Raw genomic sequence first — 27,085 nt, forward strand, 5'->3', positions numbered from 1 at the left:
CTGTTCTCAACGTCGTCTAGCCTTAGGGTGATCATCTTTTGGGATAGTTTGAGAGATTCTGTGCAATTGATCAGTTCTTTGATCTGGATATCATGTCTGTTCTGTGTTTTTTCTAGGACTGATGATTTAGATTCCAGGGCTGTGACTTTTTTATTCACCACTGCTAAGTCTTTTCGCCACGTGGCCTTGAGATCTGTAGCAAGGTTGTTTAAGTCCTGTTTAGAAGGAATCAATGTTAGGAGAGCCTGGAGTTCAGGATGGCCTTGTAATGCTTGCATGGCACTTTCGGTAGGGATTGACTGTTTCGTGCTGGAAGATAAGGGATTGAGGATCACCGAGTCCTCTGAAGAGGCTGAGAAATCTTCGGAGGAAGAACCATTGTTAAGTGAAGTCTGTTTATGTACCAGGTGTTTTTTCGGGGTTCTCAGCATTTTCCTTTTGTTTGGTTGAGAAGGTTCATAGTCAGAGTCCATCGGGGTCGTGGAACCTTCAGAACTGTCTGAATCTTGCGCCCTCTTTTTTTGTTGAGGATGTGTGTCCATTTGACTATCACCCGTCGGGGAGTCATTTAGTGGTCTGCACTGTGGGAACCCCTCTGTAGTAAGAAGCTGTTGTTCCCTAGGGCTTGACTTTTGGAGCTTTTTGGCTTGTAGTGCAGGACCCTCTGTGTCACTGCTTACCAATTGGTTTAGGCACGTATCAGACATAGCTGGTATCATGATTTTGGCAGAGGGGCCGACCATTTCTGCACCATATGAAGAGTTTTTAGGGTCCCAGATGACCTTTAGGGTTTCTTGATTTGTATTGTCCTTTGTCAAGGAGTGAGATATTTGTTCTCTCTCTTGGACATCTTCATTTCTATTATAGCTGGGGCTGTCTGGTATAAAACCCTTTGTAATCTGTGGCTGTTTGTGATCTTGTTGGGCTGTAGACATTGATTGCTCTAACTGAGAGCATTCCACAGACAAATTCATTGTATGTTTATGTTTTTGTTGAGGCTCTGCCTCCTCTAAGATGGCCGTTTGCTTTGTTTGTTTGGTGTGGGGTCTGTGCCCTTCATCATACCTCCCCAAATGACCCTCAGAGGACTGTGCGTGCTGATGGGGTGCTGCTGAGGCTTCTTTGCTTGCCATGGCCTCTGTTACAGCATCCCCTTCCTTGTGCCTGTGGCATTCACTGCCGTCGCGGCCCGATGCCACATCCAAGATGGCCGCGCGCATGCTCAGTGGTGCGGGGTTTCTCAGCGGGATATCTTCGCCATCCGAGGGGTAAGCTGGGGTCTGGGGGTGTCGGAGAGGAGCGCTTAGCTCCCTACTCACCACCGCACTGTCTGGGGCGAGAGTCTGAGCCGCTGAGCCCGGGGTTTCGGGTGCTTCTCGGGTCCGCGCCTCTACCAAGATGGCCGCCCGCTCCTTCTGTGAAGTGCTGCGGCTTGTTCTTGTGCCGTTTTCAGCTTTCTGCGTCGGCTTAGTAGTTTCTGCAGTTCCCAGGGTGTTCTTGGTGCTCTCCCTCTTCTTCCCCTGCTTGTCCGGCTTCTTAGGGTCTGGCATAGTGGCTCTAGCTCGGATGTTTGCTTAGGCCCTGAACGGAGCTTCCCCTAACAGCAGCCGTCCATGCAGCGTGCCAAGCCACGCCCCTGCAGGAGAGGTTTTCTATGGGGATTTGTTACTGCTCTGGAAAATTCCTGTCTTAGACAGAGGTGGCAGCAGAGAGCACTGTGTCAGACTGAAAACAAAACACCACTTCCTGCAGAACACACAGCAGCTGATAAGTATGGGAAGACTTGAGCTTTTTAAATAGAAGTAAATTACAAATCTATATGTTTTAAAACCAGTTGATCTGAAAGAAAAAGATTTTCATCAGAGTACCCCGTTAAAGATAAAAATTATGAATTTGCTGCCCTGTAGAGACTGCAGAGCACAGTATGGGAGAACTGTGTCTGGCCTCTGTAAGGTACCGTGGACAACTCACTCTACTTCAGGGAGGGGATTGGTTCCCTTTAAATACATTGACTTTTTTTTAGTGCAGAATCACTGCACAGAAGAACCACATGGGATACAGTAAATGTGAATGTACCCTTAGGCTAGTTTCACACAACGTCAAAAAACGGCCGTTTTAAAAAGAACTTCCGTTTTTGCCGCTATTTAACTGACTGCAATGGCAATGCATTGAAGTCATTGGGAGGACAGACGTCCAATGCACACAATGCATTGAAAAACGGACGTTTTTACTGCGGGGAAAAAAAAGAGTCATTTTTTCAATGCATTGTGTGCATTGGACTTCCGTCCTCCCATTGACTTCAATGCAATGCCATTGCAGTCAGTTAAATCGCAGCAAAAACGGCCGTTTTTTTACATAAAACGGCTGTTTTTTCACATTGTGTGAACCTAACCTTAGGCTAAGTTCACACAACGTTCTTTTTAAGTAAAGAACGGATGCTGATTGCAATTGCCTCAGCGTCCGTTCTTTACTGCAGGGGCGGCATTGTATTGAAGTCAATGCAATGCCGCCCACTGTGTTCAGACATTGTTATTCTAACGCCCGATCTTTAGAATGGTCGTTAGAATAATGTGCCTGCAAATCAATTGTGAAAAAAGAACGTGCCTGCAGCCGATATGTACTATGCAACGTACGCTGTTAAACGTTGTGTGAACATAGCTTTAGTGTGCAAAGGTAGCAAAAAAAAAAAATGCAGAAATTAAATCAGTTGTTAGGAGAACTGACAGATCCTTTATAATGACTTTGTTAAATATATGTGTAATATCATCCCCCAGGGGAAGTTATCAGCAAAGTAACCAATGGAACCTGGTGCCACAAAGTCAAATGCAATATGGAATGTAAAATTGAAGTGGAGAAATTGCTTTGCACATCTACTCCAGCGAGTACCCCAGCGCCAGCATTGAAATCAACATCAAATATTTTCCCCACTTTGAATAGCACATCTCCGCAAGTCAATTCAAGGAGTACAAGGCACAGACCTGAACCTGGTTGTCTGTTTGAGAAATTTCGAAAGGTAGTAACTTGAAATAATGAAATAATAAAAAGTTGAATCAGAAAATATAACAAGATAAGGAAGAAATAACATTTTGCAGTGTATGTGCAATGTCCATGCCCATGGACTTATAATAGAAACAAACCAGTGTAGAAGTTTTTTTTTACTTATGGTCACAGAGGCCTATATGGCTATGTTCACACACAGTTAAAAAAAAGGAAAATATGGCCGTAATTTTAACATAAAAACACAGCCATTTTTTTCAATATAAGGCTGTGTTCTCACACAGTATTTTTGCTCAGTATTTTGGTCAGTATTTTGCAACCGAAACCAGGAGTGGATTGATAACACAGAAAGGCTCTGTTCACACACTGTTACAATTGAGTGGATGGCCGTCATTTAATGGCAAATAATTACTGTTATTTTAAAACAATGGCCGTTATTTGCCTTTAAATGACGGCCATCCACTTGACCAGCAGTGTGCATGTACCATATAGAGTAAAGTCTAATTGATTATGACCATCTATATAATAAACATGCTCATTATTTAATACCTGCTTTTGCAAAATACTGAAAGAACTTTTTTTTCATCTGTGTACACACTGTTTTATCTACTCTTATGACTATTTTATTGTATGTGAATATAGCCTTACACTCTATGGCAAAGCTTCTCAATTCCAGTCCTCATGGCCCACCAGCAGGTCATGTTTTGACGCTATCCCATAGAAAGAGCACCTGTGATAATACATGATGCACTGAGCATCATTCACCTGTGGAATACTAAGGAAATCCTCAAAACGTGACCTGTTGGTTGCCTCGAGGACTGGAATTGAGAAGCACTACTCCATGGTACTCTAGAACTTTATGTGGGCATTGTTTTAGACTACATATTTTTGGACCTAATGGTACTGAGCCAAGTAACAAATTATCTGGGTTCTAAATGGTACTAATTGGATTCACATTGTCCATATAACACAACTGCACTATGGCACTATCTGGGCAGCACATAGCACTCTTTTTGTTTACTATAATGTAGGCATGGTTTAGCACTCTCCAAGAACTGTATGATCTTATGGCAATATATCCATTGAGACATATACAGCATAAATATGGCAAAATCCCTCTTTCTTATGCAGAAAATGGTAGTTTGAGATTCTACTTACAAACACATTTTTCTTCAGAGGATCTTTTAGAGGTTATTTCCTTAAAATGTGTATTTCTCCAGCCCAATGAAACATGGATGCTGGATAATTGCACCATGGCCAGATGCCTTGAAACTCACACAGTAGAGATTATCGAACGGAAGTGTGAGCCTCCACCAGTGATCACATGTGCCAATGGATATCCACCAGTAGTGGTACCAGATGATGACAAATGCTGCTGGCACTGGGAGTGTGACTGTAAGTGTGACCCTCTGATTTTGTTTTTAGGGTTAACTATAAATAATCACCTCCTGTAGGTTGTAAATCTCATTTTATTCAGCAATGTCCACAACTTACAGATGTGACTTCTATTACGCAGGTTTGTGCTCCGGCTGGGGCGATCCCCACTATAAGACGTTTGATGGAACCTATTACACTTTCCAAGGCATCTGCACTTATACTCTAGTGGAGGAGATAGAAAAGAAGAATAACTTCGCTATCTACATAGATAACTATGACTGCGGAACAAACGATTCAGTGTCTTGCCCTCAAAAACTGATTGTTCGCCATAATACTCAAGAAATTCAACTTTTTGTTAGAGGCTTAGAAGACACCAATGTACAGGTAAAAGCTGTCCAAAACACTGTCACTAGTGTCAGTAGTACTGTGCACAATCTAAACGGAAATGTGAGCAATATAATTTTTACTTTGTGTCTTTTTCTGTAGGTTTCCGTAAATGGAGAAACCGTTGGTGTGCCATACAAGAAATATGGGGTGAAAATTTATACCTTGGGCGTCTATTATGTGGTGGAAATACCAGAACTGGGCACTAATATTACATACAATGGGTTGGCTTTCTCTATCAAACTGCCTTTTCATCATTTCGGCCATAATACACAAGGACAGTGTGGTGAGTTCTCGAAAACATCTCCCACCATTTTACCTAGTTCTGGCTGCTTTTTGAGATTGTGTGCACCGAAAGTTTTTCCTGTAGAGTTTCTCAGACAGATCATGATTTCTGTTGCTTGGAAGCTATATAGGATGGTGAAGGAGCTGTCATCCTGAAGAGCCCCCCCCCAAAAAAAAATGGTGGGAACAAAGTTAAAGGGGTTATTCAGCGTGACAAAAAAATGGCCACTTTCTTCCAGAGACAGCACCACTCTTGTCTCCAGTTTGGGTGGGGCTTTGCAACTTAGTTCCATTGAAGTGAGTAGCGCTTGATTGCAAACCACAGCTGAACTGCAGACAAAAGTCGTGTTATCTCTAGAAGAAAGTGCCCATGTTTTGCTGGATAATGCCCTTAAAATAAAGTGGGATTGTGGTAAGCACCTTCCATGTGGGTATTGTTAAAAGACCCAGACTGCAAGTATAAAGTGTTGAACCCTAGTAAGTTAATCCTGTATGCAGCTATCTTACTCTATGAAAGCAATGCAAGCTACCAGTAATGCTGTGATATAAAATGAGAATCTCAATGCAATGTTCTTTAAGTTCATATAGCTTGATGTATATCCTGGCCAGACAGACATAACTTGCTGTTATAAGTTATAAAACTGCTTGCAAAGTAACTTTGCTCCATTCTCTTAATGCAGGCACATGCACTAACAACCAGTCAGATGACTGCAGGACACGTGATGGTAATATTGTATCAAAATGCGAAATTATGGCTGATTCCTGGATCATAGATGACTCCAAAAAACCTAATTGTGGCCACATTATGACTACAGGGACTCCTTCCCCCACCTGTCAACCATCATCACTTTGCAGCCTCATCCTAGGACCGTAAGCATTTAGCTTCCATATGATTAAATTTGCCATTGTTTAAACCAGAATTATCATTGGTTCCATGTTCTATTCATATCTAGAACCTTCCAGAAGTGCCACAAGATCGTGTCACCCAATGATTATTACGAGTCCTGTCTATACGACACCTGCCATGTTTCAAGACCCAAGATTGAATGTTCCAGTTTGCAACATTATGCTCAACTATGTAGAGATCAAGGAATTTGTATTGACTGGAGGAGTCAAGTTCCAGAATGTTGTAAGTTTTTTTTAGTTGACCAAGATACCATAGAACTGGAGCAATATATGTGATTTTACGGTCATACAAAAAACACTCATTACCCAAGAAAAATAGCTCTATGCAATCACCAACGGCCAGGACCTGGCTCATCTATAGAGCATTAGAGACCATTCATTCTCTAGGTTTCTACATTAAGCACATCAGTTTTAGGCTCGGTTCACACGTTGTAAGAGTGCGGCTGTATGTGCGGCTGTAATTGTGCGGCGGTATTTTTGATGGTTCGTGTGTATGCTGGGAAGTATAGGATATGCGGCTGCACAGTGCACACTATCTCTGAATCTACGGCCCTATCGTAAACGGACCCGTAAAAAATGAACAAGACCATTGTTTGCGGCTGGACATGCGGCCGTCGATTGACAGGCGGTCCGTACGGAGTACTTCAAAAATAGCCGGCAATGATGCCGAATGCCGATGCCTCTAATAGTTAATATATTAAATTAATCAAAGACATTTTATTTGTAATCAAGACACTTTCGTTGATCAATAATTTATTTCTAACGAATCCATCATTTTGCAATTAAATATACTGTTAAAAAAAATAGATATATAAATAAATGTATATTTATCTATATATTTATTTTTTGACAGTATATTTAATTGCACAATGATGGATTCGTTAGAATTAAATTATTGACCAACGAAACTGAATTTATTTCCAAGAAAATGTGTTTTATTCATTAAATATTAATTAGTACAGGAAGCTCTATAAGCCGGTAATTCATATTGCTGGCAATAGAGCATTCTGTACTAATCATCACTTTACTTTAATGAAAACATCAAATGTTTCTTCTAATTATGTTATGACAATAACATTATTAGAAGAAACATTTAGAATTATATGTGCGCTCAGCTGATTGGCTGTTCGGCTGAGCGCACATATAATAAGCCTGTCCGCAGTACAGTCACTTCATTGTGCTGCGGACCAGCGAAGAGGACACATCGGGGTGAGTATAGAGCTCTCCCCACCCCCTCCCCGGCACTGCACCCCTCCCAGCAAGGAAGGGGGGGGTCAGTTAACCCCTTCCTTGCTGGGATGGGTGCAGTCTGACATCAGTCTGGCCCCCCGGGGGTTAAGGGGGATACGATACATCCTCCCTTAACCCCTTGGGGGCCAGACTGTAAGCAGCGATCTGTAAAGATGCTGCATACTGTAAGGAGCACAACACCGCTCACAATGATGGGTGTTGTGCTCCTGTTTGTTTGTTTTTTTGTGTGTTTCTCCCTTTTTGTTTTTCAGATATCGGTATCCTGGGGATTACGTCGGATTCCATAGACTACGTCGATGACCAGCGGTTGTTCTTTGAATTTTTTAAATAAAATGGTCAATGAGGGGTGTGGGGGTGTTTTTATTTGAATAAAAAAAATTTTAAACTTGTGTCTTGTCTTTATTTCTTTACTTTTTAGACTTAGTAGTGGAAGCCGTCTAATAGACGGAATCCATTACTAAGTTGGGGCCTAGTATTAGCCGGTATAAAATGGCTAACACTAACCCCCCATTATTACCCCAGTACCCAATGCCACCAGGGGTACTGGGAAGAGCCGGGTGCCAGTGGTCCCGGAGCGTCAAAATTGGCGCTCCTGGACCGGGCGGCAGCAGGCTGGTAATATTTAGGCTGGGGAGGGCCTAAAACAATAGCTCTTCCCACCCTGGTGTTACCAGGCTGCTGTCGTTTGGTTTTTAACCCGGCTGGTTATAAAAATAGGGGGGACCCTATGCGGTTTTTTTTTTTAAATAAATAAATAATTAAAAAAAAACGCATAGGGTCCCCCCTATTTTTATAACCAGCCGGGTTAAAAACCAAACGACAGCAGCCTGGTAACACCAGGGTGGGAAGAGCCATTGGTTTAGGCCCTCCCCAGCCTAAATCTTACCAGCCTGCTGCCGCCCGGTCCAGGAGCGCCAATTTTGACGCTCCGGGACCACTGGCACCCGGCTCTTCCCAGTACCCCTGGTGGCATTGGGTACTGGGGTAATAATGGGGGGTTAGTGTTAGCCATTTTATACCGGCTAACACTAGGCCCCAACTTAGTAATGGATTCCGTCTATTAGACGGCTTCCACTACTAAGTCTAAAAAGAAAAGAAATAAAGACAAGACACAAGTTTAAAAAATTTTTTATTCAAATAAAAACACCCCCACACCCCTCATTGACCATTTTATTTAAAAAATTCAAAGAACAACCGCTGGTCATCGACGTAGTCCATGGAATCCGACGTAATCCCCAGGATACCGATATCTGAAAAACAAAAAGGGAGAAACACACAAAAAAAACACAAACAGGAGCACAACACCCATCATTGTGAGCGGTGTTGTGCTCCTTACAGTATGCAGCATCTTTACAGATCGCTGCTTACAGTCTGACCCCCAAGGGATTAAGGGAGGATGTATTGCATCCCCCTTAACCCCCGGGGGGCCAGACTGATGTCAGACTGCACCCATCCCAGCAAGGAAGGGGTTAACTGACCCCCCTTCCTTGCTGGGAGGGGTGCAGTGCTGGGGAGGGGGTGTGGAGAGCTCTATACTCACCCCGATGTGTCCTCTTCGCTGGTCCGCAGCACAATGAAGTCACTGTACTGCGGACCGGCTTATTATATGTGCGCTCAGCCGAACAGCCAATCAGCTGAGCGCACATATAATTCTAAATGTTTCTTCTAATAATGTTATTGTCACAACATAATTAGAAGAAACATTTGATGTTTTGAGTAAAGTAAAGTGATGATTAGTACAGAATGCTCTATTGCCGGGAATATGAATTACCGGCTTATAGAGCTTCCTGTACTAATTAATATTTAATTAAGAAAACACATTTTCGTTTAAATAAATACAGTTTCGTTGGTCAATAATTTAATTCTAACGAATCCATCATTGTGCAATTCAATATACTGTCAAAAAATAAATATATATATAAATATACATTTATTTATATATATATTTATTTTAACAGTATATTTAATTGCAAAATGATGGAATCGTTTACATTTAATTATTGAACAATAAAAGGGACTTTATTAGACAGAAAATGTGTTTTATTAATTCAATATATTAACCATGAGAGACATCGGCTATAGTGCAGAGGATCGCAAACCCCGGTAATAGCGATTCATGTAAACTGTTTTCCTGCTTTCCCAGATGCATCCAGAGGTGTTTGCATCACTTTCTTAACATTTTATTTGTTATTTTTAGTTGAACCAGATTTCCAAGTAAATGACCGTATGTTTTGAGCCGCATGTCTATTTTTTCCCAAGGCCGGAGTTTCACCCGCACATTTACAGCCGCATAAAAAATACAGCCGCACAGTTACAGCGTGTGAACCCAGCCTTAGGCTATGTTCACACTACATAAAAGTACCATCAGTAACAATGGCTGTACTTTATGTGAACACTGCCTCTATTCCAATGGGATCCCGGCTGGAGCGTATACACATCATATATGCATCGGCCGGGATCCCATGCGGACCCGCAAATAACCTGCAAATGTCAGTTTTCTGCGGCCGCAATTCAGTGAATTGCGGCCGTAGAAACCCATGTCAGTTCATACAATGAAGCACGCAGCTCCGGCTGCTTGCTTCATTGTGTGCAGTGGCAAGTTCTGATGCAGGCACGGATCAGAACACTACGGCCAGAAAGATCATCCATCCGGTACTGCAGTACTGGCCGGGATGGTCCGTGCAGAGACTGGCCGTTCCGTGACCCGGCCGGTCTGATACAGAGTGTGAACATAGCCTTATTTATAAATGTCACATTTGTGTCATAATGGAGATTTATTAATAAAACCCACTTGAGAATCTATCCAGTTTAAAGCTACACATCCTCTATAGAACAGCCTGGTTCTGGTGGTTGGTAACGGCACAATTTTGGTAAGGAAGACATCGACCAGTACAGGGAGGAGCTGCTGTGGTCTGTTGTTTGATGCCTACAGTAGAGTTGCGTCTTTAGTTTAGTAATCGTTCTTTACCAACTACAAGAAAAGGCCCTTTTTGAAATCCTACAGTGCTGCACTAGAGTGCCCCTCTCGCCTGTGTATTTCCTGTTGGCCATTTGGTGTCTCCCTGCTTTCTAGTCTGCTATTCACTGACTATTGTTAGGGCAAATCTGTGTCTATTAACAGCTAGATCAGGAGAAAACAGGAAGTAGAAATGGGTCTCCATATGTACTGTGCGTAGAATAGGGGGATAAAAAGCCTGGGCTATGCACCTTCAAGCTGAGCCAGTCTAACTGCTGAAAATAATCAACAGTGTTCCTCTAAGTTAAATAATGCCCCCCTTTCATTCCTCACCACCCATAAAGCTGAGGGGGCAGCTGCATCTTCTGGAAATACCAGTGTCTCTACTGATGTATGTTCACAGTTCTGTAGTAGAATCCCATCCACCGCCTTGTATCTCATCAGCAGCAACAATAGCAACCCAGTGCTTAGTGTAACTTATTCCTTGCTGTGTTGCATCTGTTTCTTTACAGTCTGCTCACAAAGCACCTTGCAAAGTGCATCAGTAAGCCATTATTCCCCACATGCAATCTAGTACTGTACTATTTGGTACTAAATCATAAGCAGTCCAGCACATTTTTTAGCACTGTGCCATTGCATAGCAAAAAAGAGTGTGTGTTTTAATGTAACCAATCCTGAGCTAATGTTCTTTTTTTTTTTTTCTTGAAGCTATGCTGTGCCCCTCACACAAGGTCTATAACGCCTGTGGTCCAGCTATACCGAAAACTTGTGAAACCATGTAAGAAATATAGTTATAAGATAGGTGATCACTGCAGTATATTCTGCACTTAGGCCAATGATTGACTGCAGAGTTCTGTGCTGAGTGTACATGGACATCATTGGGGCACCTTCACTGGGAACTCTAGAGTGGCAGCGGTCATGTGTTTCTGCCCTTGGATAACTTTGTCAGAGGGGTTTGAAATCTCCCTTACTTCATGTCACTTGCTATCTGAAGACAGCTGAAAGGGGGGGGGGGGTGTCATGAAGCAAAGAAGGCAAAGTCAGATATATACCACATAGATATATGTAAAGAAGAACAAATGTTCTGTTTATGGTAAAGTAACTCGCATCACTGTACTATTTTTCTTCCCCATGGATCCACAACGGGCACAGGTCACAATGAAGGAGAGATCTGGTAGAAGGATCAGAGAATTTATTCCACGAAAATACTACGCATAAAACATAGCGTGTTTTAAAGCCGTATTGGTTTCTTCCTCAGGTGTTACAATGTATCGAAAAGGCATGAACATGTATAAATACACCTATATGTATGACGACAACACCATAAACACTTAAAGGAGAAGTCCAGCAAAAACTATTATTAAAGTATTGTATTGCCACCCAAAAGTTATACACTTATTGCGGGAAATGCTTGTGCGGGCTATGGCTACTAAAAAGGATGATGGCAGGGGGACACTGAGGGACACAGGGCATTGGAGGGACACTGAGCATCCCCCTGCCATCATCCTCTCCAGCAGCCACAGCCCGCACAGCTCTGGGAGTCAGGTCGTGACATCACCATGTTATCCAGGAAGTGACATCACCATGTTATCCAGGAGGTGACATCACCATGTTATCCAGGAAGTGAAGCCTTGATGCAGTAGTAAGTGCAAGGAAAAAAGCTCTTTGTAAGCATTTCCTGTAATAAGTGTATATTGGTAATTTGTATAACTTTTGGGGGGCAATACAATACTTTAATAACATGTTTTGCCAGACTTCTCCTTTAAGCACGTCCATTATGTGAGAATATCTTAAAAGACATATACAGTAAAAAAATAAATGAATAAAAATTGCACTATAATACATAATAATAAGACAGGGAGGAGGCAAGGCTGTGGAGCTGGTGTAGATTTCTGTGCCTGCTGTACAGAGACAGAAATGTGCTAGGTTTACTGAGAGGCGTTCCCCTATACTGTATTGCACCGAGTTGTTTCTTATTATTGGAATACTAACAGGTGGCTAATGTCTGATTTAAAGAACGAAGATGACTAGGAGACAAATAGCTACGTAAGTTTCTTATCCTATGATATACGGTATAATACCTGGATTTTTAGGGATTACAGTTTCCGAGATCAGATCACTCGTTCTATGGGGCAATGTTTACACTGGACTTTTCTTGGTCAGCTACGAAATTATATACATATTTGTTCTGTGACATTTTTTGTCTTTTTTATTTCCTCCTTCCTTTTAGTATCACGGTTTACTTTTATTACCTCTAGGATACCAGATTGTGTATTATTTTAGTGGTATTATACACCTGACTAAAATTTTAGACTGAATAAGGAAATCCCTATCCAGAAGATCCTCCAGATCCTTCGGTACAGGCCGTATAGTATGTTCTTTAGCCATTTAGGGAAATGACAGCTGTTAAACTCCAAGAAACTGGTCATGTTAACAAAATCTGTTAAAAAAGTCTGTGTATGGCTATGTTCACACAATGTTTTTTTTCAGCTCTGTTTAAAATGAAGTCCGTTATTTTGAGTCTAAAATAACGGACGTTTTTGGAAGCCTGGCATCCCCTTGGTGCAATGACGGGTGTTTGCACATTATTTTAGTTTGGGGTTACTAATTGCCCTTTGGTTGTGGCTTAATTGAAAAATCCATTGAATTTAATAGTACAAACGGAGAAAGAACGGTGACAATAGAAGAACTGTGTGTGAACAACTAATAAAAAACGTCCGCTATTTGCAAAAAACATCTGAAAATAATGTTCATGTTCATTATTTTGACGTTCGCGGCAAAAACATCCGTTTTTCAATGCATTAAGTGCATAGGACGTCCGTCTTCCCATTGACTTCAATGCAATTACATTGAAGTCAGTTAAATTGCTGCAAAAACTAAAAAAAATTTAAATAGCGAAATCGGATGTTTTTTCTCCATTTATGACGTTGTGTGAACATAATAATGTTAATACCTTCAGTTTTTATAATTCCTAAATTTAAGAATTCTATTTCTGGGTCCATACAAGAACTTGTTCATTTTTTTTGCAGCATGGATCATGGCCACATAACACATATTGACGCATGAATGGGGCCATTCAAATCCTTTTAAACAAATTGTAGACAGGTTTTACAGATGTGTGAATGCAGCCTAATTTTCCAAGATACTCCATAATCTCATATAAAATATTTAAAATAAAATATAAAATAATATAAAATTTTATTTATCATAATGTAAAATAATTTGAAAACTAACCATAGATTAAAGCCTTATTTGAGGATACACAATACATAGTCTGAGGCTTAGGCCTTTTGGTGATTTATGGAAATATTCAGTGCATATATACATAAACATTTTATTTGTGTTTTAGCCCAGAGGAACATTCAATAATGAAAGATGATGAACATTTGGTGGAAGGATGTTTCTGCCCTCAGGGCTCCATATACTTCAGTCCAGCTGTGGACATATGTGTCCAGAATTGTGGTAAGGACTGTTGGGTTACAAATATTTAGTATTGCTTGTAGATACACTATAATTCCAAACTGAAATAAATGTAAGGTTCTAATTTCATTCTTTTTTTAATTTCATCTATGAATACCTCATTTATGTAAAAAAAAAAAAATCCTCATATGTACAGTTTTTGGCTATGTTCACACTGCGTATGAATCCGTCCGTAGTGTGAACCGTGAATATACGCACGTAGTTTTGAGGTTGATGCGTTCGCTTGAAAGTATACGATATACCCCCGCACAATGCACACTACATATGAGCTTACGGCCGGATTGTATACGGCGCCGTGAAAAATGAACAAGACCATTGTTTGAGGACAGAAATGTTGAAACTCACTGCTGTGGATTTCCATGCTGTTCTGTGTGGTTTACGGGGCTGGGCGAAGATTTCCAAGTAAATGACCTGCCTCAGATCGCTTCGAAACAAGCTAGGGAAGCATAACTGTACTACGGGCGTATGTTTTCGGTTCATACGCATCCGGCCGCATGTCTATTTTTCTCACGCCCGTAGTTTCAGCCGCACATGTACGGCGGCGTACGATTTATGGACGGATTCATACGCAGTGTGAACAAAGCCTTTAGCTGCATGTTTTGTCATTAGTTACAGCACAAAAACAGCAGGAGTAAATCCTGACATGTAGGTGAAAATATGCTGCAAATATTGTACGTGTGACTGTATGTTTTAAGCGAATGTACCATCAGGTACACCAATTTTTTTATTAATATTACCCGGTTGGAACTGGTGAAGTGATCCCAGTGGCATGGTCCTTTTTTTAAAGTTTGGTTTTCTTAAAGTACTAACAAAACATCTTCTTTAAAGCTTTTTATTTAAAACGTTATTTACTTCCTGTTCTTCAGCCTCCTGCACTGTTGTTAGTTAAAGGGGAAGTTCGACGTTTTACAAACTTTCTATACTGTTTGGGCCTTTGAAAAATAAAAAAGAAACCTTATCTACCTCTTAAAAAGCATCTCTGCTGTCTTCTTGTGGACCAGGAACTGCTCATATAGCTAACCACTAGACAGGGGATCAGGGGACAGGTAGAAGCTAAATGGGAGCTACAGACCAATGTGAGACTGGGGTAGCAAGTATAGGTCCTTTTTATTCAATTTTACTTTATTTCCAAAAGGCCCCAGCAATATGGGAAGGACAGCTCCTTTAAGTCTGTCTGATGTTTTATTAACTGAGAATGGGATAATGCAGGAAATACAAAGCAAGAAAACAGAAACAAGAGGTGACATCATTGAAAATAACACACACACACACACACACACACACACACACACACACACATTCAAATAATTTTCATATTATTGCAACATTTGTAGAAGCTATATTAAAACATGCTATATGCTTTTTGTATAAGCCAATTACCACCAATCGTGAACTCCAACAATTCCAATCCCTCTCTGGTATTTGTTGTCAATGAAGAATGGAGAGTCCAATTTGAGATTATTGTATGATCCTGCTCCAATCCTGCTAAAATTGCATGGAGACAGTATGGCCTTATTCACACGTTCTGTAATTTACGGATCCGTATTTCCGTATCCGAGTTAGTGCACATTGAAGTCTATTGGGCTATTCACACCATCAGTAGCAGAAATGGATGAAAATCAATCCGTAAAAAAAAAAAGGACATGTCCTAGTGCGGACCCGGTGCGGACCCATTTTTTTTTTGCGGATCCTCTCATTGAAATCAATTGGTTACGGATTGTTTACGGATTGTAACATGTTGGCATCTGTATTTCCGCAAAAAAAATACGGATGAAGTGCATTGAAAAGCAATGAGTAGTAAAAAAATGGAATTACGGAAATACGGATGGAATACGGATGTCCAATCCGCAATTTCTTGCGGGTTGTTTCAGGACCAGAAAAAAATACTGAACGTGTGCATAAGGCCTATCTGTTGCTTTTATATCACAGTATATCAATCTGTCATGACAGAGGGAGATCTAATGCATGCTATTTGTTATATATCTGTAACATTATCTTGTTTTTGTGTACTTTTTCTTTTAGGATGTGTTGGTCCTGATAATGTACCACGAAAGGTATTTTTTTCTCCATTTTGTAGTACTGTATTCTTTTGTCCTTTACACAGTTTTCAAGGATTAAGTATTGAGTTTACATGGAGCCAACAAGAAGAGTAGCTAAACAATGGAATGGACTCCATTTTATTGCTATCCAAAAGAGGATTGTGGAGCTAATAGAAGACTTTTCGCTGGAGCTAATAGAAGACTGGTAGTGGTAGTGGTAGGGGGTGTCCTCAACAAAGTTACTTAAAACAATCCATAATGGAGTTTGATTGTGTGAATATCCAGTTTTTGAGATATTTAATTTGTCCTTACTATAAAGGATAACATTTTCACTGGTTTATTTCTATACAGTTTGGAGAAAAGTTTCAACTGGGTTGCCAGGACTGTATCTGCATTGAGGGTGGTAGTGGGATCACCTGTCAAAAACATAGGTGCAAGGAGATGACCGAAGTACAATGTAGCTTAGAAGGTTTCTACCCTGAAGTCCAGATCAGCCTCACTGACCCCTGCTGTAAAGAGACTGTGTGCAGTAAGTATGTAATTCCTTACAATTAATGTGGTTTTCCGATATGTAGAACTGATAGCATATCCTCTATCCATATTTTTATCAGATACTGTGCTACTCCCATCCATAGGCTGTACCTTGTTGAATAGAGTATGACTATGCTGTAGTACCAGCCTCAGCTCATGGATGAAAGTTGGCATGCTCAGTACATGGACAAATTACAATTAATAAACTTCATTACAAATGAAAATACCTAAAATAATATACAGTGGTGCCTTGGATTACGAGCATAATTCATTCCAGGACCGTGCTTGTAATCCAAATCCACTCTAAAACCAAAGCAAATTTTCCCATAAGAAATCATAGAAATGCCGACAATTGGTTCCACACCCCAACAATAATAATTTATTATTCTGAACAACATGTAAAACAGATGAAACAAACATTCAGAAACAGCAGAATATGTGTTATAAGTTACTGTATAGTAATGGAGAGGGAAACACAAGGGCTGACAGAGACTGCAGGGAGCATGAAGGAATGAGCAGGACAGATGTGGGTACAGTATAGCACCACTCTCTGTCAGGGGAAAAAGGGGTTACAGCTACGAAGAGATTACCTCCACAGTCCTGTCCCCTGATGTAAGCCCCAGCCTGAAGTGGATCTGCTATGATTTGGAAGGTGAAGGAGACTTCCTGGGTCAGAGTACAGTGCTGTAGACCACGCTATGCAGGCCATGCCCCTCACCCACTCCTGCTCCCAAACCAAAGCAATGCTCTTAAACTAAGTCACAATTTTGAAAAACTGTGAGCTCTTAAACCAAGTTACTCTTAAACCAAAGTACCACTGTATACCTATTTAGTATGCGGATGACTGCAAAGGCCCATTGCGTAAATGAATAACAGCATTTTTATGACCAACTTATGCATTTCACAAAGTTTAAGAAACTTTCAAAAAGTTTAAGAAAGGAAATACTGGTAAATTTAAGAAAGGAAACACTGGTATATAGTCTATGAACATGGCACTCCTAAAAGTACTTCTTATTGTACAAAAAAAGCCTCATACAGCTAGTGATCAAAAGATAAAACAAATAAAAATGCTGAGTGTTTTATTTATTTTATTTCCCTTTCCAGAGTGTGACAGAAATCGATGCAAAATGGCTCCCCCCTCCTGTGAGCTGGGCTATGAGGCTTTTATTAGCATTTCAGAGGGACACTGCTGCTTTCAGTTTCAGTGTGGTAGGTCCTGACTCTTTACTAGTCTATCTATAGATACAGCGGGGGAGATTTATCAAACTGGTGTAAAGTAGAATTGTCTTAGTTTCCCCTAGCAACCAATCAGATTCCACCTTTTATTCCTCTCAGAATCTTTGAAAAATAAAAGGTGGAATCTGATTGGTTGCTAGGGGGAACTAAGACAATTCTACTGTACACCAGTTTGATAAATCTCCCCCCAAAAGTCTTTTTACACAGTGCTTATTTAAAGGGATACTTCCATTAAAAAAGAAAAAAATTATCAGCTGCTGCGTGTCCTACCTAAATTGGTATATTTTTCCAGTCTGACACAGTGCTCTCTGCTGCCACCTCTGTCCTTGTTAGGAACTGTCCAGAGCAGTAGCAAATCCCCATAGAATGCTTATACATATACTCATTATATCTGTATTCATGATTGTAATGTAATGTGATATTCATGCTTATAAACTTTTCAATAAAAAGATTGAAACAGAAAACCTCTCCTGCTTTGTGCAGTTCCTGTCACAGATAGCACTGTGTCAGGCTGAAAAGAATACATCACTTCCTGCAGGACATACAGCAGCTAATGAGTACTGGAAGGCTTGAGTTTTTTTTCCAAATAGAAATAATTTACAAATCTCTGCCACTAGTTGATTTGAAAGAAAGAAAATACTGGGGTACCCCTTTAACTTTTCTGTTAAACTTTTTGTTTCAATTGAAATATTTTATTATTTTGTATTGATAATATGCAGTTTGATCATTTTTATACTAGTAATAAATTAGCTACATAGTAATTAATAGATGTTTTACCTTGAATAATGGATTTAAATCAACCATTGCTGTCTTTACAGTTCCAAAGAATGTCTGTGTACGTGACAACACAGAATACATGGTAAGAAAAATTATAACACATGGAATGTTACACATTCATTTTAGTATTTTTTTTTGTAACATTTCAATGTGATTACAAGATGTCTACTTGTATAAAAATGTTCTCACTGCATTAATTGATCACTACACCCTACAGTAATAGGAAGAACCCTGTCAATCATTGGTAAGTGGGCGGGTTCAGTGGCAGCAGTGACTCCTTTCTAGCCATGTACTGCCTGCTAAAGCTACCCTACACCCCAGAGTAATGCTGGGTTTACACGGAACGATTATCGTGCAAATTTGCACGATAACGATCTAATTCGAACGATAATCGTACGTGTAAACGTAGTGAACGATCGAACGACGAGCGAGAAATCGTTCATTTTGATGTTTTAACTTGTTATTAAATCGTCGTTCGCAAAAAATTCGCCAATCGTTCCGTGTAAACAGTCGTTCACTGATTTTACCTATGTACGAGATAGGCTTAAGCGATCGCAAAATGATCGGAAAACGAATTTTCTGTACGATATATCGTTCCATCTAAACGATGATTGCTATAAAAGAAAAATCGTTACTTCGAAATCGTTAATTGTATGATTGGGCGAATTATCGCTCCGTGTAAACCCAGCATTAGGGTCCATTTACACAGAAAGATTATCTGACAGATTATCTGCCAAAGATTTGAAGCCAAAGCCAGGAATGGATTTGAAAAGAGGAGAAATCTCAGGCTTTCCTTTATGACCTGATCTCTGTTTATAGTCTGTTCCTGGCTTTGGCTTCAAATCTTTGGCAGATAATCTTTCTGTGTAAATGGATCCTAAGGGACACACTGCTGAAAACAGCACACCTGTCTCTGTCTTGTGTTGCCCTTCTCAAAGGCAGCATAACCTGAAAGGTTCCCTTTAAGTTTTAATGGGTAGGGTGACAATGGATTTTAAATTGATAAATAATTGATGAATAATTTTGCAAGTCACTGTATTTCAATTACCTTTAGGCCATGTTCATACACTGTATTTTGTAAAAGAACGGTTACTGTTTTCAATGAAATGCCACCCGTTCCACAGACAAAGGCCGTTGTTCCCATCCCCCTTCCCGCTGCCACCCCTTTCCCCACCGGAAGTGGGGGCACTTCTCCCGGGCACCATCTTGTGTCATATGTCATCAGTGGGCTTTTTTTGTACCATCAGATTTGTCCTTTAATAAAAAAAACTATGATGTTATCTGTCCTCAGCCTGGAGCTCCAGTATATTCTGACAGATGCCAGACCTGTGTGTGTGCAGAAAGTGCAAACACCACCGCAAGGCCGGAGATCACGTGTACAGATACTCCATATAATGTACAGTGCCCATTGGTAAGTAGAAATCATACAGTTAAAGATACTGCTCCAGTGGGAAAAAAAATATCAAAAAATGAGAGATTTTTAATTTACTTTTTTTTTTTTTTTTTTTAAATCTCCAGTTTTCCAGTATCAGCTGCTGTATGTCCTGCAGGAAGTGGTCTATTCTTTCCAGTATGATACAGTTCTCTCTGCTGCCACCTCTGTTTGTGACAGTAACTGTCCAGAGTAGTATTAAATCCCCATACAAAACCACTCCTGTTTTCCAGACTGGAAAGAATACCACTTCCTGCAAGACGTACAGCAGCTGATAAGTATTGGAAAACATATGATTTTTTTTTTGAATTTTTGTGTAATGCAACAAATGCATAATAAGAGTCACCATGCATTACCTTTTAATAATATTATTCCTTTTTAACCACAGGGATTTACAGTGAAGAAGAGCACACAACACTGCTGTGGAGACTGTGAGCAGACCCACTGTGTCCTGAGCCTCAATGATTCCACTACTTCTTACCATATAATCAAAGTATGAGCACTGTGACCGCAATAGATGCATTCAACCAACTTGCATTATGGTGCATTTACACAGAGATTTATCTGATTTTTTAAGTCAAAGCCAGGAATTGATTTGAAAAGAGGAGAAATCTCAGTCTTTCCTTTATTAACTGATCTCTGTTTATAGTCTGTTCCTTGTTTTGGCTTAAAAAATCAATCAGATAAATCTCTCTGTGTAAACGCACCATTACACTTCACAATCATTGTCAGTCACAGGCTTCATTCTGAGTAACAAACAGTGCGGGATTAGGTAGACATATAACTTTATTAACTGTTATAGGAAAAATCCATTATAAATTGTCACTTTAAGGCTATGTTCACACAATGGGTGAGATTTATCAAACTTGGTGTAAAGTGAAACTGGCTCAGTTGCCCCTAGCAACCAATCAGATTTCACCTTTCATTCCTCACAAAGGAAAATGAAAGGTGGAATCTGATTGGTTGCTAGGGGCAACTGAGCCAGTTTCACTTTACACCATGTTTGATAAATCTCCCCATATGTTTTTTCTCTCCGTGGAAAATGACGTCTGTCATTTTGAGTTTACAATCACGTCTGCCATTTGTTGTTTGGCCGCCTGTCAGTGCAATAACAGTGACTGGTATCTTATTCTAGGTCAGGTGGACTGATTGGCCTTTGGATGTGTCTTTAATTGAAAATCCACTGAATTTAAAATTAAAAACTGTGAAAGCACGGTGAAAAAAGAAAAACTGTGTGAACAACTAAAAAATAACGTCCGCTGTTTACAAAGGACGTCCGAAAATAATTGACATGATCATTATTTTGACATCTGCGCAGACAATACCCGTTATTTTATACACTATTTACATTGGACGTTCGCCATTTCATTGATTTCAATGCATTGCACTGAAGTCCATTGCATGATGGCAATAAGGGACGTCTTTTTAAATAGATATGGTGGCCGATGTCTCAGATGTTCACCCTGCCGATACTGCAGTATCGTCCAGGTGAACGTCATTTCATTTTAAATAGAATGCGGGTACATTCGGGTGTGCCCCCGCTCCAATTTGCAATAGAGCACAATGTAAATTATGGCCGGCAGCCATACTTTACACAGTGAGCACAGACTATCTTGTACGGCCGCTGTTTACTAAATAGCAGCCGCACAAAATAGACCTGTCAATTATTTTGTACTGCCGCAGAGAACAACGACCGTATGGTATACAAGGTGTATACACTATGGTATACAGGGTGTATATTTTTTTATTGTAAAAATGTGTGAAAGTGGCCAAATATGTTATTATTTATAAAGTTATTAACCTGCCAAATTAATATGATACCTACAGTACCCCCATACTTATAATGTGTATTTCCTCAGCCTGGAGAGGTGATTCCCACTGAAGATAACTGCACCCTGTATGGCTGCACCGTGATCAGGGATCAGTTCATCACCTCCGTGTCACATATATCCTGTCCCCTTTTCAATGAAGACGACTGTGAACCTGTGAGTACCATAACTGAACTGTTCCTATGTGACAGGGACTCTATGTGTAGTGAAACAATGATGGAGATTACAGGCGCCATATTTACAACAATTCTGTTCGACCAACTATGCCGCATCCTTCTCCAGTGTCTACTGAAGATCCCTGAATAAACTGATAACTAGGTGTAATTATTACCATAATCAAAGGGCCATGTCCCTATACAGTCTTAGGGCCCTTTTCCACGGGACGATTATCCTTCACATAATCGTTAACGATAAACGATCTAAACGACCGCTATTGCAAAAGAGACCTGAAATCGTTCACCCATTTTCATGGAAAGATAATTGTTACTTATGATCATTCTTGCGGTCGTCTTATCATCGCTATTGCATTCGTCACTACTGCGAACGACTGAACAACGTCTTATTCAATGCGAACGATCAACGATATCTCATTCGGTCGTTAGTCGTTAACTGCTATTCAACAGAATGATTATCGTTTAGATTTGAACGATTTAACGATAATCTGAATGATAATCTTCCCGTGGAATAGGGCCCTCATATGCTGTATGAGAATGGCCGTTCCGTGACCCGCCTAGGTCACGGAACGGCCAGTCTCAGAAAAGATCATCCCGGCTGGTACTGCAGTAGCGGCTGGATGATCTTGAGCGCCGCAGAGTTCTGATGAGGGCGCCCGCATCAGAACTCCCCACTGCACACTACAGAGCGAGCGGCTCAGTCCACAGTGTGCACTGACAGGGTTTTCTGAAGACGCTATTTAATGAATAGTAGCCGCAAAAAACTGACATGTCAGTTTCTCGCGGCGCCGCTAGGGATCCCGGACGGAGTGTATACTATGGGGGAGATTTATCAAACATGGTGTAAAGTGAAACTGGCTCAGTTGCTCCTAGCAACCAATCAGATTCCACTTCTCATTCCTCATAGACTCTTTGGAAAATGAAAGGTGGAATCTGATTGGTTGCTAGAGGCAACTGAGCCAGTATACCATGTTTAATAAATCTCCCCCCATGTGTGTACACTCCGGCCGGGATTCCATAGAAGGCAATGTAATGTATATTTTCGTAATAATCACGGCCGTTGTTGCAATCAGCAACAACAGACATAGTTTTTTGAAAAGATACGTAGTGTGAACATAGCTTGATACTGTGGCAAACTGATAGTGATACTAGTGGCAAACTGTGCCCTTTTAGCAAGAGGAATAGTAACAATAGTAAGGGGGGAATAACAGAGGGGGGAATTTCAGGAGGAATAACAGAGGAATGGTGCAATTCATATTTCTGGGATACAGCATAAATATGCTACTCTAAATGTACCTGTTCCATACTCATGTTGCAAAAACAACCCCATTCAGATATATGGAATGGATTATTTAGTTACATACATTTCCACACCAATTTGCTACATATGACCTGATACAACATTCAGTATCATGTTGTATCATTATGTATTTTTCCTTTCCATGTAGGGAACCATTGAGCTTTCACCTGATGGCTGCTGTAAAGCATGTAAGTATTGAGCTCTTTATAATATTAGATGTGGAATCAGGACATTTTCAGTGAGTATGTATGTATCCGCTATAAAGTACCAATGAAGGAATCCTTGTGGAAAGTGGATTTGGATTTACAACAGAATTGTGCACTTACACTAATATGCCACTGTACTATTTTATCAGCCCCTGTCTTGATACTTTCAGATTTTTTTCTGAAAAAAAAGAAAGAAAGAAGAAAAAAAAAGAACATAAATTCATATTTAGCAATGTGAAAATATAATAAATTTGACACGGCTTAAAAATGTTTTAATTGGGGTGTTAACCTTCCAGGTGCTAAGAAGACGACTTCCTGTGAACTATATGAATTCTATGATTATGTATCGTTTAATACTTGTCGTACAGCGGACTTGGTGAAGATTGCACGTTGCGATGGGTCTTGTGGGACATTTTCCATGTAAGAGCACAGTATCTGGTTCTGCTAGTTGCGTAATGTAGAAAACTCTGACAGCAAGTGACTAGTCAGAAGGAAGAGAACAAATTTACTAGGCAACTTTGTACTTACTTTATAAAATACATAAAACAAATGTGCTACAATTTTGCACAAAAAATACCTTATCATGATTGCCATGTACAGTGGCGTAGCTACCATAGAGGCAGGGTAGGCAGTTGCTATAGAGCCCGTGCAGTAGGGGGGCCCGGGGGGAGAAGGTAAGAGAGCATGTGTCCTTCTGCTTAACCCCTTATGTACTGCGGTATGTAAGTGACCCAATGTTTACTTACATGCTGCAACACAAAAAAAGGGACTGATAACTTCTGACCTCTGTTCTCCAGCTGGCAATAAAGTAGGAAAGGAAAATGTGCAGAGCTCCGTGCAGTGGTCAGGGGTTATCAGTGCACCAGCAGTATAGCAGATATATATATATATATATATATATATATATATGTATGTATATATATATATATATATATATATATATATATATATATATATGTGTGTATATATATATATATATGTGTATATATATATATGCACAGTGCTTTGTGTTGTGCGTAGGGGGGCCCCTTAAAAACTTTTGCTATGGGGCCCTGTGAATCTTAGCTACACCCCTGGCCATGTATGTACGCTAGTGGGTAATTTTGAGTTAAAGGGGTTTTCCAACACAAACTTACTTGTCCACAAGATAGATTGTGTGGGGTCCGACTTCCGTGTCCCCCGCAATCCCCAGATCAACCCCCAACCCCTTTGTTTTGAAAACAGCAGCAGATCGGCAGATAGATTTGTTAAAGCTTTCTATTGCTTACACAATGCCAACTCAGCCAGACTTCAGACTAGATTAATCACAGAGTATCATGCAGATTGATGAATCTGAGGCATATAAAGACTGTCTAGTGTAAATGGGCACTGTCATTACCAATAAATATAATGTTAGAACAGCAGGGGAGATGATATATTACATCTTTGCAATTGACTTTATTTTTTGCTTGTTTTCTATATGAAATACAATGCTATACATTCGGCCACTTACTGGAAACTGCAGTCGAGGCTCCATCACTAAGGCCATTTGTACTGTAGTAACTGCAGAGTGGCGAAATAAAAATGGACAGCATACAAAATGCAAGCATTAACTCTATATTTGACCAGTCACTTGCTAGATGGTAACGTGTCACGCCACTCCTGTGTTAGGTTGTCGTGACGCCAGTGCGGCACACCTGGTTTTATTTTAGATAGGCTAGCTATAACCTTTCCCCTGTGGGTGGTAACCTGCCGGGATGCAAGGGGGTCCCTTGGGAACTTATCACGGTGGTCCGGAGTGGAGTCGTGACCCACCCTGACTATCAGTACTGCCACCCACAGAAAGGGGAGATGACCGAAGGAAAATGCAATGGCTGTGTAGATGCTTAGCAAATAACTACCAAGTCCAGTTAAAATAAGTAAACTCTTCTTTACTGCAGGAAGGCTTAATACAGTGATATACAGTAGGATCTTGACTTGATAATATACTTCAATCTTTAGTGACACAACCTGTGCTTAGAGAGTTAAAGGAGAGGTGCAGTCATGCTGACTGAGTTGTGCGCTGAGAGGTAGAAGAGGTTCGGGGAGGTAGAGAGGCGGATGCCGAGAGAGTCCCAACCCAGGGTAGAAGTGTGCTCTGCTGGAACTTTAGAAGGAGAATAAGTAAAATACTTGAAAGTAGAGAGAATACTTGTGCCGTGTTTTGACTCTTTGGTCTTTGCATCACCTATTGCCCACCAGTGTCAGACGACCCATCCTAGAGGGTGACACAGGCCCCAGACCTTGTTACCTGGGATGAGCAAAGTGGTCAGAGTTCTCTGATGACACCAGCGCTGCAAGATAGAGTACGTAGACGTCGGCTTGGGTTGGGATGATCCCTGACTTGTCCTCTCTAAGTGTGCATTCAGCACTGCATAGTGTATGGAAGTGCTGCTGTCAAGAGAAGAGTGCTAAGATATCCCATGTGCGTCCGTTGACTATAGAGACTGAACCAAAAAACTTCACAGGGGACCTGGCATAAGCCAGGGCCCTACTTGGCTACTGCAGGGACCTTTCTGGCTTGCGTCTGTCTTCTACCAAAGCCAGAGTAAGACTCCCTAAGGTGTGGCTACACTTGCTCTTCCCATGTGACTTCCCCCTACAGCATCTGTAACGTATGCTGTGAGTGGGAGAAGAGAGTGTAAGAGAAAGAGAACAATAGAGATATGCAGAGAAGAAAAAGAGCTCCCATTGGTGCACAGATCCTAGAAACAATTGCCCTTTAGTTACCTACACCTGTGCAATACTTAGGTACACAATATGCATACTAGCAACATTTAGTGGCAAAACTTAAGGCCCTATTACACCAACAGATCTGACGACAGATTATCTGCCAAAGATTTGAAGCCAAACCCAGGAGTGGATTTGAAAGGAGGAGAAATCCAGTCTTTTCTTTATGACCTGTTCTCTGTTTATAGTCTGTTCCTGGGTTTGGCTTCAAATCTTTGGCAGATAATCTGTCGTCAGATCTGCTGGTGTAATAGGGCCTTTAGGTACTACTTCATTACCACGTTTACTTTGAAGTACAGACTTTTGCGAGGGGTATAAAGACAAGAAACACCCGTGGTGGGGCACCACACAGTCACCAGAGCTGGAGCCAGGGAGGTGAGAGCATGTTACTTCTTTTATCCTTCCCATTTCCAACACTTGTGAAAGAAAGAGGTTTGTCCAGATTTCTCCTTCAAATGCTAGTTGGCTCGAATTTCTAGAACTCAGCCATGCTTCCTTTTACTAAGGTCACACCCCTTTTATCAAGGTTTCTGTAGTATTATCAATACTAAATCTGAGCCTACAGTATTAGATGTTTTCTGAAACCGGAGATGTGCTTTACATCATTAGCTAGACCTCATATTAAGATAAGGATATTTAGTTTAAACTGAGTTAAACTGATAAATCAATTTCCCCTATATATTAAACATTGATAATACAACTATCAGTAACATAGATAGAAGGAAGGCAGAGTCACAACTGGGCCCTAGTGCCCAAGGCGGCCCAGTGTCCCCTCTGCCCAATAACAAGACATTCACATTATAAATGTAATATAGATGACTTGCATGATGTTCATTACTTGGTATTATTATGTAATATAATAAAGTCCATTTTTCTTTTAGATACTCTTCAGCTTCCAATGCGATGTCACATAATTGTGCCTGTTGCCAGGAGGTGCAGACCAGCAGGAAACCAGTTACACTCCAATGTTCGGATGGAAGTCAGGTAGAACATGAGTACATCACAGTGGAGAAATGTGACTGCATTACTACAAAATGTGAACCAGTAAGCTCAGAGGAAGAAATGACTTTTGCGCCTAGTGAACACTCCATATTACAAACAGAAAATTAAGAAAGAAGTAAACCATTGCAAACCCTTTCTTTAAATTGGCATTCTACTTTTTTGTGCAATGTCATTTT

The 27,085-nt window shown here is 40.6% G+C and overlaps 2 protein-coding genes and 1 long non-coding RNA gene across 4 annotated transcripts in view; 2 read left to right on the forward strand and 1 right to left on the reverse strand.

Annotated features, from left to right (window-relative positions):
* Positions 1–16,336, forward strand: part of LOC138789256 (mucin-2-like) — a 70,062-nt gene extending 53,726 nt beyond the window's left edge. The window contains exons 32-42 of the mRNA XM_069967856.1: positions 2,775–3,013; positions 4,218–4,392; positions 4,514–4,758; positions 4,861–5,044; positions 5,724–5,913; positions 5,997–6,172; positions 10,865–10,934; positions 13,506–13,618; positions 15,659–15,690; positions 16,027–16,204; positions 16,287–16,336. Coding sequence (XP_069823957.1) covers positions 2,775–3,013; positions 4,218–4,392; positions 4,514–4,758; positions 4,861–5,044; positions 5,724–5,913; positions 5,997–6,172; positions 10,865–10,934; positions 13,506–13,618; positions 15,659–15,690; positions 16,027–16,204; positions 16,287–16,336 — 1,652 coding nt within the window. The remainder of the gene's footprint in view (positions 1–2,774; positions 3,014–4,217; positions 4,393–4,513; positions 4,759–4,860; positions 5,045–5,723; positions 5,914–5,996; positions 6,173–10,864; positions 10,935–13,505; positions 13,619–15,658; positions 15,691–16,026; positions 16,205–16,286) is intronic.
* Positions 16,337–17,316: 980 nt separating this feature from the next.
* LOC138788104 (intestinal mucin-like protein) lies at positions 17,317–27,052 on the forward strand. 2 transcript variants are annotated; one of them, XM_069965637.1, is made up of 8 exons: positions 17,317–17,415; positions 18,261–18,301; positions 19,511–19,630; positions 20,040–20,144; positions 21,511–21,636; positions 23,102–23,141; positions 23,456–23,579; positions 26,789–27,052. In XM_069965637.1, exons 1-8 carry the CDS (start codon positions 17,334–17,336, stop codon positions 27,015–27,017), a joined length of 867 nt encoding a protein of 288 aa, XP_069821738.1. In that variant the 5' UTR covers positions 17,317–17,333; the 3' UTR covers positions 27,018–27,052. The 2 variants fall into 2 exon arrangements, with proteins under 2 accessions (XP_069821738.1, XP_069821739.1); XM_069965638.1 differs by lacking the exon at positions 23,456–23,579 and having other exon boundaries at positions 26,789–26,995.
* LOC138788107 (uncharacterized) overlaps positions 22,626–27,085 on the reverse strand; it is an 81,879-nt gene continuing 77,419 nt past the window's right edge. The window contains exon 4 of the long non-coding RNA XR_011362555.1: positions 22,626–23,640. This is a non-coding gene — a long non-coding RNA (uncharacterized lncRNA). The remainder of the gene's footprint in view (positions 23,641–27,085) is intronic.

This window comes from Dendropsophus ebraccatus, chromosome 4, assembly GCF_027789765.1.
Source record: "Dendropsophus ebraccatus isolate aDenEbr1 chromosome 4, aDenEbr1.pat, whole genome shotgun sequence".
Taxonomy (NCBI): domain Eukaryota; kingdom Metazoa; phylum Chordata; class Amphibia; order Anura; family Hylidae; genus Dendropsophus; species Dendropsophus ebraccatus.

Excerpts from the sequence above, each read along its gene's own strand:
- LOC138788104 (XM_069965637.1), top strand. The coding sequence starts at position 17,334 with ATGGCTCCCCCCTCCTGTGAGCTGGGCTATGAGGCTTTTATTAGCATT. Across the intron at positions 17,416-18,260 it reads CTGCTTTCAGTTTCAGTGTG|TTCCAAAGAATGTCTGTGTA; the intron begins GTAGGTCCTGAC and ends CTGTCTTTACAG. Across the intron at positions 19,631-20,039 it reads ATAATGTACAGTGCCCATTG|GGATTTACAGTGAAGAAGAG; the intron begins GTAAGTAGAAAT and ends TTTTAACCACAG.